This window comes from Triturus cristatus, chromosome 4_1 (assembly GCF_964204655.1).
Source record: "Triturus cristatus chromosome 4_1, aTriCri1.1, whole genome shotgun sequence".
NCBI lineage: Eukaryota > Metazoa > Chordata > Amphibia > Caudata > Salamandridae > Triturus > Triturus cristatus.
The window spans coordinates 894,497,598-894,513,829 of NC_140585.1; the positions used below are offsets into that span (position 1 = coordinate 894,497,598).

General features: G+C 44.0%; 1 protein-coding gene across 9 annotated transcripts in view; it reads right to left on the reverse strand.

The window, feature by feature from the left end:
- Window positions 1-5,010: 5,010 nt before the first annotated feature.
- The window catches only part of IMPDH1 (inosine monophosphate dehydrogenase 1), a 330,559-nt gene continuing 319,337 nt past the window's right edge, over window positions 5,011-16,232 (reverse strand). For all 9 annotated transcript variants that reach the window (XM_085653671.1, XM_085653673.1, XM_085653672.1 and 6 more), the window contains one exon: window positions 5,011-7,136. In XM_085653671.1, the coding sequence (XP_085509797.1) occupies window positions 7,115-7,136 (22 nt within the window). In that variant the 3' untranslated portion in view covers window positions 5,011-7,114. The remainder of the gene's footprint in view (window positions 7,137-16,232) is intronic.

The following is a 16,232-nucleotide window of genomic DNA, read 5'->3' on the forward strand; positions in this document are numbered from 1 at the left end:
CTGTGTTTGTATCAGTTTTGAAAACTAGTAGAGCTTAGTCTATATGTTTTCCAAATGTACTGTCTCCATTGTAAGCCATGCCCAGTATCTTTGATTCCACTTCTGGACGAAAAGACGTTGCACTGAACCGTCCCCGGCATCCTAAAACAGCCGCACTAGCTAGTTGTCGAAAACCTGTCGCGGCTATGTCCATGGCACAGTCTATAATTTCAGCCACTGTCAATAAATCAATCAATCCATTTGTAAAGCGCACTACTCACCCGTGAGGGTCTCAAGGCACTGGGGGGAGGGGGAGGAGTGCTGCTACTGCTCGAACAGCCAGGTCTTGAGAAGTCTCCTGAAGGTCAGCAGGTCCTGGGTCTGTCGTAGGCGGAGGTGGGAAGGTGTGTCAAGTCTTGGCAGCGAGGTGGGAAAAAGTTCTGCCGCCGGCGGTCATTCGTCGGATGAGGGGGACGGTGGCAATGGTGAGGTCAGCGGAGCGTAGCTGGTGGTTCGGGGTGTAGAAGGTGAGTCGTTCGTTGAGGTACGCTGGTCCGGCGTTGTGGAGTGCTTTGTGAGCATGGGTGAGGAGTTTGAAGGTGATCCTCTTGTTGACGGGGAGCCAGTGCAGGCCTTTCAGGTGGGCTGGATGTGGCGGGGGATGTCGAGGATGAGGCGTGCAGAGGCGTTCTGTATGCGTTGTAGTAGTTTCTGGAGCTTTGCTGAGGTTCCTGCGTAGAGGGAGTTGCCGTAGTCCAGCCTGCTGCTGACTAGGGCCTGGGTGACCGTCCTTCTAGTTTCAGTGGGGATCCATCTGTAGATCTTGTGAAACATGCGGAGGGTGTTGAAGCAGGAGGAGATGGCATTGACTTGCTGGGTCATGGACAGCGACGAGTCCAGGATGACTCCCAGGTTACGTGCGTAGTCGGTGGGCATCTGTGCAGCTCCCAGTGCAGCCGGCCACCATGAGTCGTCCCAGGCGGAGGGGGTGGATCCCATGACTAGGATCTCCGTCTTGTCCGAGTTCAGTTTCAAGCAGCTGTTTTTCATCCATTCGGGGATGGCCTTCATCCCTTCGTGGAGGTTGATTTTGGTGGTGGTGGGGGCCTTAGTGAGGGAGAGGACGAGTTGAGTGTCGTCGGCGTATGAGATGATGTTGAGGTTGTGCGATCGGACGATCTCGGCGAGCGGTGCCATGTAGACGTTGAAGAGTGTCGGGCTGAGGGACGATCCTTGGGGTATGCTGCAGATCTTGGTATCTTCAGATCGGAATGGAGGGAGGCGGACATTCTGGGTTCTGCCGGTGAGGAAGGAGGCGGTCCAGTCCAGGGCTTTGTCGCGGATCCCTGCGTTGTGGAGGCGTGTGCGTAGGGTGTGGTGGCAGACGGTGTTTTAGGCGGCCGAGAGGTCCAGGAGAATGAGGGCCGCGGTTTCTCCATTGTCCAGCAGGGCTCTGGTGTCATCGGTGGGGGGCGATGAGGGCTGTTTCGGTGCTGTGGTTGCCGCGGAATCTGGATTGGGATGGATCCAGGATGTTGTTCTCTTCGAGGAAGGAGGTCAGTTGCCCGTTGACGATTTTCTCAATAACTTTCGCCAGGAACGGGAGTAGGAAGATGGGCCGGAAGTTCTTGAGGTCTGCCTTGGGTTTCTTGAGTAGGGCGTTGATCTCGGCGTGCTTCTAGCTCTCCGGGAAGGTGGCGGTCTCGAAGGAGTTGTTGATGATCTTGGGGAGATGGGGTGCGATGGTGGAGCTTGCTTTGTTGAAGATGTGGTGCGGGCAGGGGTCTGATGGTGAGCCGGAGTGGATTGTGTTCATGATTTTGATGGTGTCTTTGTCACTGACGTGGGTCCATGAGAGCAGGGGGTCGGTGTGGCTGGGGGGCGGTGAATCTGGGGTGTGGGTATCTGTCGGGAGGGCCTGGTTGTTGAAGCTGTCATGGAGGTCTGCGATCTTGTGGTGGAAGAAGGTGGCTAGAGAGTCGCAGAGGTCTTGAGATGGCGGGATGTCGGAGTTGGCGCTGGGGTTGGAGAGTTTCTTCACGATGTTGAAGAGCTCTTTGCGGTTGTGTGCATTGTTGTCGATGCGTTCTTTGAAGGAGGTCCTTTTGGTGGTTTGGATGAGCTGGTGGTGACTGCAGATGGCGCTCTTGTAGGCTGCACTGCTGTCCAGCGTCTGTTTGTGGTGCCACTTCTTCTCGAGCCTGCGGCAGGCCTTCTTGGATGCCTGGAGGTCAGTGGTGAACCAGGTGGCCTTTTTGTTGGTGCGTCTGTTAGAGGGTTTCTTGAGCGGGGCGAGTCTGTTGGCGCAGTCGTCGATCCATTGCTGGAGGTTGTGGGCAGCCGTGTCTGTGCCGGCGGTGTCAGTAGGTGGGTTTTGGGCGAGGGTGGTGTTCAGCTGGTCTTCGGTGACTTTGCTCCAGCAGCGGCGGGGGGCCCGTAGTGTGTGGTGGTAATCATTGGGCTTCTTGAAGGTGAAGTAGATGCAGCAGAGCTCGGTCCAGTGGAGTTCTGTGGTGAGGCTGAAGGGGACGTGGTTGCTGGCGGAGAAGATGGGGTCGAGCGCGTGTTCGGCGGAGTGGGTGGGGGTTGTGACGAGCTGTCGGAGTCAGAGGTTGGCGAGGTTGTCGAGCAGGGTGGTGGAGTCTGTCGTCGTGCGCTCTCCTTCAGCCAGGACTTTACGAAATTCCTGTTTATTTTCCTCAGGTATAAATTCCAGCATCGCCCCGATATCTGACCACATTTTCCGATCGTAGCAGCCCAGAATGGCTAGTGCAATAGCAGCCCTGACAAGATTGCGCACATGGAGGAGAATCTCTTCCTAATAGAATCCAAACAGCGTCTTTTCTTGTCTGGTGGAGACGTGATGGGCGAGGAAGGATTTTTTTCATCTCCTCTGAGCCACTTGGGAAATCACAGAGTCCAGTTTGGGATGCCTAGTCTTGGCAGTACTGGCACTACAGTGGCCGGTGATTTCATTACTTTAAGGCCTTCCTGACAGATATGGTCTACAATGGTTATAGATCTTACAGACTTTCTTGATTGCTCTTTAAAGTCATAAAAGGAAACAATCCGATTTCTTGACTATTGTGGGCAGATGAAATCTGGATGTAGCCCTGTCTATCAGATTATGAAAACCTCCAATGTCCTCTGGAGGAGAGTCAGAAGAATGACAAGGAGGAGGGGATGGGGTGTGTATGATACGGTTATCCTATTCATCACTGGGTAGAGGAGGATCGTGAATTTTTCCCTCTTCAGCCTCTTCTTCCAAAGAGAACGGATCTTTTCTAGGAAGAACAGGGATGATGGGTCGTGGATGATGGGTCGTGGGATCATCCTAGGAGGCAGTATTGATGTAAGCAGCGCCACAGGTGGTGCTGGTGGAGGTGGCGGCACAGTAATGTGTTCCTCTTGGGGCGGGAACCTTTTACTGTAGTCCATGAGCATGGCCTGTAAATCATGTATTAGAGAAGGTAATTGGGCAGGTTCTTGCCTTGGTGAATCAACATAATATCTGAAATGCTGATATTGTTTAGGAGGAGCCGGATAGTAGTGTTGGTAGTACTGCTTCTCGTCATAATAGTCTTCATTCTCCTCCTGACACTTGACAGTGAGTTCAGAAGGTCTATGAGCAGCCCCAAAGGGACCATCATCATCAGTTTCCTCTGTCCAGAAGGTGGCTCGGGATTAAAGACGAAATTTTGCCTGGTGATTGGAAATCAGGCCGCAAAGATATTTTGGACAATCTGGATAGTGTGGACTGCATTTGCAGTGACTTAGTCGACGGGAGCGGCGTCGATGGATCCGTCAACGATGGGACAGTCGTGGCCCGATCTTCTCGTCGACTGCAAAATCGAGGCAGTCGTCGATATGGATGCTGTCGACTGTGTGCTTGTCGACTGTGATGGTGTCGTCACTGTAGGTGTGGACGGTGGCAACCTCGTCACTGAGGTATTCAGAGACGGTAAAGATAGTGGTAACAGTATCGGGGCTTTGCTGCCCGCCAATGTTGTAGGCGTCAGACGGTCTCGAGGACAAGAGAGTAGTCGTTGTTGAAGAAGCAGGCGTCGATGGTGAAACCGATGCAGAGAGGGATCTGTGGCTGGATTTATGCCTCGAAGGCCCTGCAGAGGTGGCAGATTCCAATTTAGCTTTAGAAGCCCCTGAATTATGTGACAAGACTAGCTCTGAGGAGACTTTAGGTTCCTTCTCCTTTTTTCGAACTTCTTTAGTCTGATGAGAGGTTTTAGGGTGTTTCTTTACTTCCTCAGACTGACCCTCAGGCGACATTAGCCTCTTATGGGATTTAGAGGAAGTGTCTCTCTCCTCGTCAGAAGATGCTCCCTGCATCTTCTTCAGCCACAACAAACGTCTGCCCTTTCGATCTCGAAGAGTCTTAGATGAAAAAGTGTGGCAGATCTTTCACTGTTTTGCCTCATGATGAGGATAGAGGAAATAGATGCAATCCTTGTGGACATCATCAATATGAACTCTTCTTCCTACATGATTTACAAGGGCGAAATAGTCCTTTCCTGTCAGACATTATAATATACAAAAGAAAATTAGACTTATCTGAGAGAAAGTTTGAAGAACTGAGCAGTGCTTAGGGAGACCCCCTTCACACACAACGCGCTGTGAAAATCTGAGGGATTCAGCCTCTCTTGGGAAGGTTCTAGAGGGTGCAGCTTACAGATTGGTTGTATTTAGGTTTGGTCCTTTTTTCGTAAAGGAGGTAGAGAGGCTATTAAATGCATGGCTGCCTCCATGATAGCCTATGGAAGTTTTTTAAATTACTGCTTTATTTATATTACTGTGGGACTCCCACTTCGACAACGGGGAATGATTCAAGCATTTGAATCTATTAAAGATACCCCAATACTGGATAACCCTAAATATCTTCTCTGCACAATGTCAATGTACACATTTCTAGAACCACAATAAAAATCAAGACAAGGTAACTGTTATAAAACATTACAACAGTTGCCTGAGCATTTCATTGATGAGAAACTAAACAGACAAGGCCGGTGTATTCAATTTTTATGTATGCTTTTTTTATTTAAGGTAACAGTTAAAACAAGATGCTAATACATATATATTTATGCTATATATAAAATGATCTTCAACATTATTTACTGAGTTGTGTTTCCGGTAAAAAGGTTTTGGGTTTGTAGCATTGGTAATTCAAAACGTTTGCGCTTTCAATGAACAGACTGAATATCTCACACTGGCCAGGTCAAAGAATGCCACTAACATCTTGAGGGAACACGTCAAAGACATGGAGCTTTTACTTTGGTCACATCAAGTTCCACTGTCAGCTGGTTGTGACTAATGCAACAATCTCTTTTCAGTCCCAAGAGCCATGGTGATTCAGTTCAGAGTTGCCCTCTGCGTCTTAATCTTTAAGAGCCTTATTAGGGCAACAACGGAACTAGCTAAGTGAAGGGAGTCTAGACACAAGTAAGGCCATAGATTACAGGCAACAAAGAACATGACCACAAGGTACTGAAGGAAGCTATTTAACACCATCGTGGAAGGAATATTCTGCCACCAGAAGACCAGTGGTTCCAATTTTATCTATACAATAACAGCGGATGCACCGCTCATACTACTCCAATGTTTATGCGGCAACCAATGTCCAATATGGTGTGATGTAAAAGTCTATACAACTTTATAAAATACGTTAAAGCACATGTAATATTTATAATAAACTTCATCTACAGCACACAAAATACTTTGCTTGAAAAGGTAAACTTTTGCGGTATTCTTGTGAAATCTACTCTGAAAAGAAAATTCATATGTCTGGATTTCATTACAATGCCTGAGATAGGCAGGTTTTTTGCAAAAACTATAGGTGAATAAAATTCTTGCTATACAATGGAGCACTCTTGGCAACAGTCACTGTGTGGGTGTGTGGCGAACAAGAGGAATAAACCAGAAACTAACCTGAAGCATTTCAAGTCTTACTCGTGTGCAAAAAAGTGAAAAATGCATGTTGGGAGAAGATGCTACAGATTTACAGTAGTAGCCCACCATAATTCTCTCCCAACAATGGTCAACGCCACTTCTCAATTGCAGAATGTACACATAAATTGCAGCATCATAAACCCGACAAGAAATCTTGCAATGCCAGCTCTTCATAGTTAAATGGGCAGCAGTGAGCGTGCTGTGCCCCCATCGATATGCCAACAACAGTTATCCACACCCATGCCGGACAGGTAACAGCTGCCATTTCCTCTGCCCTGGATGAATGTCTTGAGGCATAACTAAAATCAATCCCAGCATGTTTAGTAAAACAAAACTATGGAAGCAAGAGACAAGTAGTTAGAGGGCAGTGGAAGGCATGCTGTTAAAAATCACTAATAACTGCCTAATTTCAGAATAAAAGAAAATGTGCAAAAGCAATTGACTGTACAGATCCACTTAAAAAAGGGAGCTGAACGGGTCTGCATGTGCCATACACCTAGCAGTAATGATGCTGAAAATCTCTGTCAACATTTCACCCAAGACACATTTAAGCAGATCCTGAAGGGGACAAGGCAGTTTTCATTTTTAGAGCAACATCTAAGTGCATCTTGGAGGAGTTATTCCCAATAGCTTTGAGAAATCAAGATTTAGGAATGATCAAGTAACCATCATAGTAACCATGTTGAAAACGAAGAGCAACCCTGCTTAAAACTGCTTTGAAGATGAATACTTTTACAGCTACAAACGTTCCCATCAAGAGCGAGCATTAGATTTTTTCTTGTTTATTCCAAGCAAGCCGTTTGAATCACAATCCTTGCAAAACACAAATTGATTTTTCTTTTCCTCTATATACAATAAAGTTAAAAAAACAGAATACATCATTTTTGTATGCTCCTGTTGTTTTTTTACAATAACGGAGGGATACAGAACAATGGCAGTATTTTCACTGAGACAAGAGTTATAGCGTCCATATTGTTGCGCCAACACAGTGGTGTTGCTTAGTGCAAGTCCATTCACATTGTGAGTCAGTAAACATTTTTAGGGCAAGTTCCCTGAAAGGAGGGGCGGGCGGGCGGGGCGTGGAATGCACTCTTACAACTTCCGTCAGGTGTGTTTGGTTGCTACTGGAGTTGGAATGTTCGGCGGTCCTCGTAAGCTACTTCTCCCCCCTGGTTCAGTATAGCCGCTTCTCATAACTAGATAAGAGAAAACAGAAAGCAGACATTAAGAGCACAAATCAATTCTATTTGTTAACACAATCTATCATCCTACTAGGGGCAATTGGTGTTAATGATATTTGATAAACTATTTCTTGTGCCAGCGACAAACTTTGCTCTTTCACTTAAGTTTTAGTGAGATCATGGATACTGGGAATTTATGGCTCTTTTAATATATGTGATGATTTGCATTAAATGGAATCTGGTGTCAAAGAGAAGTCCCACTTCAACCACCTGAACTACCCGATACATTAAATACTTATCCTGAAAAGAGAATGTCTCAAAATTGGCAGCATGAACATTTATTTAGTTAGGAGTTGGATTTTACATAAGCTAAGAGCTGTCTAGGAGTAACACTATTACAAACCAAGAAAGATACAATTATAATACAGAGATGACAATTTCTCCCTGGTAGCTCTTTGGGAAAAGTGTTTCACCCTAGACTCAAGGCACAAGCAATGTCTGTGGGTAGGCATTTTTCTTTATTGAATTCCCACTTGTGGTCTAATTGGTCTAAGTAGGAGTTTAGAGAAATACCACTGCTAATAGCATTTTCAGCCAAACCCTGACATTTCCGAAAGATGCAGAGGATATACACATTTTTATGTTTAAAAGCTAACAGTGGCATATCAAGTGTGCCATGAGTCCAAAGGCAAGTAAAGAAAATAGGTCCCCCAGTCTTGCAGTAAATGACCATTAGTAACTATGGTCCCTCAGGGCCACTGCAGCTGCTGAACTGATGATAGCTGCGACCCCCAAACAACCATGCGGCAGTTAGAAGCTGGAAAAATGTCTGAGTGAGCCGAACCCGCCTATGAAACATACTGGTTTACAGACTACGATTTCATACCCTAGCATGATCAAACAGTCGCCCATCCTTGCGAAGTGGGTAAAACGTGCACCATTAAACTGGGTAACATTAACACCCGTTAAGTATCCAGGGTTATAACCAGCACCAGCAGATTATACTATTACCGAAGCCGGATAAGAATAACCAAGCAGTGTACGACAAAACTGAATTTTGATATGGTGAAATTGAAAAAATATTGTCCAAATCAGTCACACACACACACACACACAACAAATCTTACATGGGAGTAGGATTTTACAAACTTGAGTTAGGGAAGACAGCGTGTTTGTGTTTTCCCAGAGAACTACCACTTTTTGCTTTAAAAGTTCTAAGTATAAACACAGGGCAATGAAAATGTTCACCTTTACAACCAAAAGTAGACTGCTCTCAAAACAATCACGCTTCTGGAATGGCACCTATTTGCACTAGCCTTCTGGCTGCTTCTCCACAATGGAACTAGATCTAAATGATGTTCATCTCTAGGGGAAGGTCAGAGGACATATACATCACAAGGCTTAAAGCAATCTTGCAAATGTGTCTCGTTAATGAATGAATCTATTAATACATGATGCAAAATGCCGCCCTTCCTAAGCAGAATACAAGCATTCGCATTGAAAATGTCCACATGACTGAACTACATCATGCCTCAGTGTGAGGCTGAGTGATCTGCTCAAGAGGACTGTGGTCCAAAAAAGGATCTCTAGCTTGGTGTGCCCTGCATTCAATGCAACAAGCCTTAGAACCTCATCATCCAGACACGATCACTTCCATCTTAAAACAGAAATGGGTTCAAAGAAAGAAATAAAGGATGACGTCTACTTACATGGCAGAAATGTATAGCTAGAGTAGAATGGATGCATGGGCAGAAAGAAAAGACAAGATTACAAGTTGATATTTTTCGTGATCAAAGGACATGGAACATCTTCCATCACCACTACCAACATCACACAAAACTACTACAAAAACTAGCTAGATGCAGACCACTTCCACTGAATAATCCCCATATATAATCAACCCTCCTTCGTGGCACCAGAACCACATACACACCAAATGCACTTTTGTGACTGCTGTGCTGCCAGTACAACACATGGCAAATCAGCATCTACTACTCCCCCCTTTGAAAGAGCAACCATAGCGTGACCAGCACAATCAACAAGGCATTGGCTTCATAAGCAAAATCACACTTGTTAGCGGAGCAACTGTGAAAGTAAACAGATAGAGTGGAAACAAGTTAACAGCATATCTTGGTATAACGAGGAGATGAAGACATTTTGAGGAGGTAAATACCAGTGATGAATAATCAGGTTCATAAAGTGAATAAACTTCCAATCAGTGGTCAAGCTGTCTGCCCTAAAAACTCACCTCTAGTACCAAGCCAGCAGAAAAAGGGGACTGATTTTAACAAGGTACATTTGAATATTTAAGACACTGGGATGTGCTTGGGAACTTTAGTGGATCTGTTTAAAACAGTTCCTATACAGACAGGTGCTCCGGGGAGCAGCTAACAAATGTACAAAAAATGCAATTGGTTGAAAGATATCGAAAGGGTAATGCAGATCATTGGTGGGCCTAAACTATGACAGGAGCGTTGGAAAGCATGTTCCAAATTCGGGTTAGGAGTACACAGTTGCATACATTCTCCCTATTTAAGCTTATGAGCCCTTCACATATGGCAGGGCTGAGGCAGCTTATTAAGCCTTTTGAGAAGTGTGGAGGAGTTTACAGAAACGGAAATTCAATGGAGGTCTGCAGCAGGGAAACTGGGATGTGGAATTCCTATAGCCCGACGCCCGGGACCTATTGTTTGGGGTAAAGGGCAACAAGTTTTCATGTACAATTTGTTCTTGGGACAATTAGTCCCAAACCCCCAGCAGCACAAACCCTTTGGCGGTCAGTTTGCAGTACCACATTATGGCTCAGAGAAAGGCATTGCCTGAAGTTAAGGTAATATTTGTGTCCATGTGTTAATGCTGTTCAAACTTATATTTATGGTTCATTAATGCAAAGCCTTTATTATTAGGGTGAGTGCTCTAAGCAAATGTTGTAAGCTCAGAATGCACTACTGACAGTGGGTCCAGTATAAAAATGTATACACACGTTTTCAATGTTTAGCAATATGAGGCTATGTATAATGCTCCCAAAATGCTCTCTGATTAGATGCAAATATTTGCAGAAGCTTGAAAGAAAGATTGAGGATTCTTTGCTTTCAAAATAAAATGTTCAAAAAAATTCAACATTTCGCTAAACTTCTGTAAAATGTTAGGTACCATTTCTTTGCAGCATTATTTACTAAAATATGTTGATGTATGCTAATATTTCCCCAAAATATTCACAATGGATAATCAGTGTAACCGGTTTCAATAAGATTATGGGAAACACAAAAATAAACAAGCATTGGTAAAGGCAGTACGTCTGAAATTGTTGGCATGGCTTTTGGTTTTGTCAATGCGCGACTTGTTTTGGCATGGCTTTTGTAAAATCTTATTAGTGTGGGAGCTACCGGGCCCTCACCATTATAACAAACATTGGCAAAAGCAAAAATTGTTTTTGGTCTCAAAACGCACACATTGCCAAAGTAGTTCCTGGTACTGAACAAAATGACTGTCGATATGCTCCTTGTGAAAGAACACAACGCTGTCCATCACCATGAGAGAGCGAGGGAGATTGATTTAAAAACAAAATGTCATGGTTAACGCCAGACCAAATTAGGGGCCCAATGCATTAAGTGCAGATATATGACTTTCGTGAATTCACAAGACTTTACAGAAGTAGATCAAGAAATAGTACTCCTAGAAAATATTTGGGAACTGCATTTTAGCATGAGTAAATTTGCAGGTGTAGATTTGCTCATGCAAAAATCTGTGTGTTTGCAAGTTCACTTTCCCTCCAAAGACTTTGTTCCCAACCCTGAAAGAAGTTTTATGACTGCCATTGTCGGGAGTAACATAACATAACATAACATGCATTTGTAAAGCGCACATTCACCCATAGGTCTCTTGGCACTGAATAACAGATGTTTATTGTTCCCCAACTCAATGGTACATTTCCACCTTTCTCAGTATGGGAAAAGATAAGAGAAGAGTTGGTAAAAACCCTTAAAACATGTAAGTTAGTAGGTTTGCACAGACTTAAAAGGGCATTCCAACCTGGAACTATTGCTTACAATTACATTCAGCCCCAGTATGTAGTGTTAAGTTAAAATTAAATACTGCAATAAAATAGATAAGGGGGGAAAGCTTGAAGGGGGAAGAATGGGAGGATGGGCGGAGTTTAAAAGGGGGGAAAAAAATAATAACTACAAGGATGATAGCGAGAAAAGTTGGACATTCAGTAAATCAGACAGTAAACTAGACAGGAGGGCAGCAAGGGGGGCCAAATTTCAGGCTCCATCACTGAGACCTTAGGTCTGCTTGCTCCACATTATAGGTGGGGGGGAGGAGGGAGGGGGCTGGGTTCAGGGACAGGGAGGGCAGGGTGACACTAAGAGGGGGGCTTTAGGGGGGGGGACACTGGGGGAAAAATTCACCATCTAGTAAGGAATGCAACTTTGGAATCCAGGCATTTAAAAAAAAAAAAAAAAAAAAAGGGGAACAGGGAAAGCTTCACTAAGTGGCAGGCAATCGGCAGTATGACAAATTCCACACAACATGCGAATAGTAACTATTAACGTATGTGGGTTAAATGATGCAGCTAAAAGAAGGATGGTAGGTGAATATCTCAAGACCCTCCGGGTTGATATTGTTTGTCTGCAGGAGACCCATATTGAGGGGTCGCGAAAGACTTTTAGATTAGCTTGGATTTCATCTAATAGCTTGTACCTCGCAAGGGACACGGACTCGGGGGGTAGCTATACTCGCTAAAAGAGGGGGTTTAACGACCCAAAAATGGCTATCAGATAAATATGGCCGATGGGTAATAGCTGAGTGTCAATTGCAAGGACGTAGCTTTACGCTCTGCTCAGTTTACGGACCCACGGTAGATGATCCCGAAATGTTTAACCACGTTAACATGCAATTGGCTAACTGGCGACTCCCGATTATTGTATGTGGGGATCTTAATATTAATGGTTTAAATGGGTTGTGGAAGGGGAACCCAGCGAAATTCCTAGGCCGTAAAAATAAAGGTCATAGAGCCGTAATTCAATTGATGGAGGATAACGGGTTTATAGATGTTTGGGAGCAGTCAAACCCCTTGGGAACGGGTAGTACGTATTATTCAGCTCCTCATAGGGCTGTCGCTCGTTTAGACTATTTTTTAGCTTCCTCTTCTATTCTCTCCCTTTGCAAAATAAAAAAATTACCACGATTGATATCGGATCATAATCCCCTAATCTTAGAGATTCAGTATTCCGGGACGATTATACAAACAGCAGACTGGACGTTTGAGCGTGCTTTACTGCAGGATGTGAAATACATTGATTATATGAATAACTGGCTTAAAGAATTTCTTGAGATTAACAAGGGGAGTGCCAGTCTTGGGGTAGTTTGAGACGCTCTCAAGGCAGGCAGAGGGGAAACTATGAGTTACTCTTTGAAAAGGAATAAGACTGAAAAAGTAGAGAGGGAGGCCATCGAAGGACATATTGCGGACTTAGAAGAAGAATTAGTTAGTGCAATTGGTTCTAATCTGAATATCGAAGAGATTGCACAGAAATTGTCACTAGCTAAAACTACCGTAGGGGATATTATGGCCGCTAAAGCTGCTGGAAAATATTTGGCTTGGAAACAAACCCACCATGAGTTTAGCAAACAAGTTGGTCACATTCTTGCAGTGAGGACCAGACAGATAGCTACTAGGGGAGATATCATTGAAATTAAAACATCTGAGGGGACTGTTACTACTACCCCTACGACGATCTGTAAAGTATTTTATGGCTTTTATCAAAATTTATATAGTGAGGATACTGCCAGGGATCCTAAAGATATAAGGGATTACCTAGAGTCAGCCCCTATTGAAATGTTTTCTACAGGAGATTCTATAGCCATGGATGTTAGCTTTACGGATGAGGATATCCAGGGAGCTATTAAAGATTTACCATCGGGCAAGGCGATAGGCCCTGATCTTATTCCTATAGAATTTTTCTTTGTAGTCTTGAGGGAAGCTCTATGTTGTTTAATGTGCCAGGTACAGAATGGACAAACTCCCCCGCATTCTTGGGGAGAAGCTAGCATGATTATTTTCTTAAAGTAAGGTAAACCCCCAAATGAACCAGGATCTTATAGGCCTATTACCCTAATGAATAGTGATACAAAAATGTATTCCAAAATTTTACCAAACCGTCTTAGCACAATTATAGGGAAGGTGATCTCCCCCCGCAAGCATGGCTTTATCCCTGGGAGGGGGACCGTGGAGCACATTAGGAGAGTCTGCACCTTGTTTGACGGTACATCAGCCACACGAGACCCTATGGCCCTCATACTGCTTGATGCGGAGAAGGCGTTTGATAGGGTCTCGTGGGGCTTTCTCTGGTCGGTACTGGAGAGTGCAAATATTGGCACGGGATGTATTAGAGCTATACAGGCGCTGTATAAGAATCCTAAGATTTGACTCCACCTAATGGGAGGACAGAGTGATTCAATAGACATTAAGCGAGGAACCAGGCAGGGGTGTCCGTGTTCGCCCCTCTTTTTTGCCTTTTATATTGATCCCTTTATCAGGAGAATAGAGCTAAATAAAGGCATTTCACCAATAAGGCTTAACAGATTTGAGACGAAGATCTTGGGGTATGCTGATGACCTGGCAATTACGACCGCTAACCCCTCTGTAGCGCTAGGTGAAATAGAACATGAGGCAGAGTGTTTCGGGGTAGTTTCTGGCTACAGACTTAACCGGGGAAAGACGCAAATTGTGGTCAACGCAAGGATTAATCTGGAAGACTCACGAGTGACCGAGTCGGCCACCTATTTAGGGGTTATTACGTCAGACCTAACGAAAGTTATTGAAATTAATTTGGCTCCTGTGATTCAGAAGTCAAGAAGGGATCTTGATAGGCTGAATAATTTACACTTCTCAATTGTGGGAAGATGTAACATTATATATTTCTACAAAAAGTTTTATATTTGTTTAGAACGATACTCCTGAAGTTTGACAACTCCTGGTTCAAAGAAATGGAAAGAAATGGAAAGAATAATAAACAGGTTTATCTGGGCACAAGGGAAGACGAGAAGGGCACTTAAATTCATGACCCTTCCCAGGGAGAAAGGAGTTTGGGCAGTGCCCTATTTAAAGGCATATTACTGGGCCGCGGTACTACAATATATGCGTGGGCTGTTGGGAGGCATGGTTATTGATAGGTGGAGGGAAGATGCGGCAGTACCGGATGTATATGACCTACTTATAGACGTGAAGTGCGTAATTGGCTTCTGAAATTTAGCGAGGCCAGCTATTACAAAATAGTTACATTTAAGACCTTAGGAGCAGCAATATCAGTCTGGACCTCTGTCATGAAAAAGCTGGGATTGGGAAGACTGAACCACTACACTCCTCTGTTTGGGAATCCAACCTTATCCGAGGTTTTTCATGATAGTGTAATGAGGCGGTGGGAGGGGCTGGGTGTTAAAACAGTTGGCGACATTATAGATCCTGATGGTATAATCACATTCGAAAGAGCTCAAACCCAGTTTTAATTTGGAGCATAGGGAATATTTTTTTAATTCCTACAGTTTTGTTCGGCTCTTGTAAAGAAAAGTGGGGGAACAAGAGCCTTTAATAGAGACACAGTTATGGATAGGGTGCAAAATCCCAAGGGGTGCTCTATACCCCAGATTTATAAAGAGCTTAGCCAATATCAGAACGATGATTTGGATAAACACTTGAGATGGCGGGGGAAGCTTGGTATTGAAGGGAGTGAGTTTATAGTCTCACTTAAGTTAGGATGCACGGTATTGAAGGTAGCTAATCTACAAGCTTAGCACTTTAAAACCATTTTTGAACTTTATTATACCCCCGCAAGAATAGCTCAGTGGGGAGGGACAACGGGCATTTGCTGTCCGCGTTGTAGCTGCACGGAGGCTGACACGGTACATATGTTTGCCTCCTGCCCTAGGTCGGATCCGTTAAAAAGGGCAATTGAGCAGTTTATGAAACAAACTTTGAGGATCCAAATCAGTTTAACCAATGAACTGCTGGTTTTAGGCGTAGGTAGGGCTGGTGTCCAAGTAGCCCATTATGAGTTTTTATTTTTAGCTATGGCGGTTGTTAAGATCTGTGTTGCAGCAGCTTGGAAGGATCCTAATCCTCCTACCTTCCAACAATGGGCATCACGGCTCTTAGCTATTTATAGTTTGGAAAAAGCCCTTTACGAGAAGAAAGGGTGGAAGGCTATGAAACTGGGTAAACGTATTTGGGCCCCAGTTACCGATTGGAAGGCCAGGTTGGAGCAACCCCAGCCATAACTTTTGATTATAATATTAGGTTTTGTTTAAAAAGGGAGAAATAAATTAATAATAATAATAATAATAATAATAATAATAATAATAATAAAAGAACTGCATATGTTTTATTGATTGGGGGTTAGGTGTCCGGATTGTATTTTTGAACATAGTGAATGTATTGAACTTTTTGGTTGCCTCGCTGAAGTCTCGCTGAAGAAAATATAGTTACTCGTCAGGTTGTTGGAGCTTGAGAAAAATTTTGTATAATATTGTACGATGTTGCTCTGTAATGATGACTGGCAAAAAGTGATGGTGAAAATAAAATAAAAAAATAAAATAAAAAAAAGAGAGTAGGCTAGGCGACACTAAGTGACTTTGGCACTGCAACATGTTCCATGTTAGAGTGCTTGCCACTTGGTAAGCAAAGAAATGTTGAGGAGCAATTCAGGAAATGTTATACTGTATGAAAAATGGCTTTCAATGATTCATAGAAATGTCCTTTCACCAACCATGGCATTTGAAGTCAATGACACCTCACTGTGGTACTCTGCATAAGTTCGAGATCCCTTCTGTAAAGGGGAATTTTCTCTGGACTTTCAAAAGTGCTGCTTCATTTTTGACCACTTCATAACTGAGGGTTTATGGTCTTAGTTCAACGCATTTGTTACAGAACCTGTCCCAGAGAATCACAATCTTCAGGTGCACCGGTATTGGCATGGAAATCTATATCAGTGGCTAGAGTTAGCAAATTGTGTACTGGCTGTTTTGGCATTGCTGCCTCAAGTGCCAATGTTGAGAGGTCTTTTTTAGCGAGCGTGCATGACCAAAGACTCACTGAAGTTTTGTATGGTG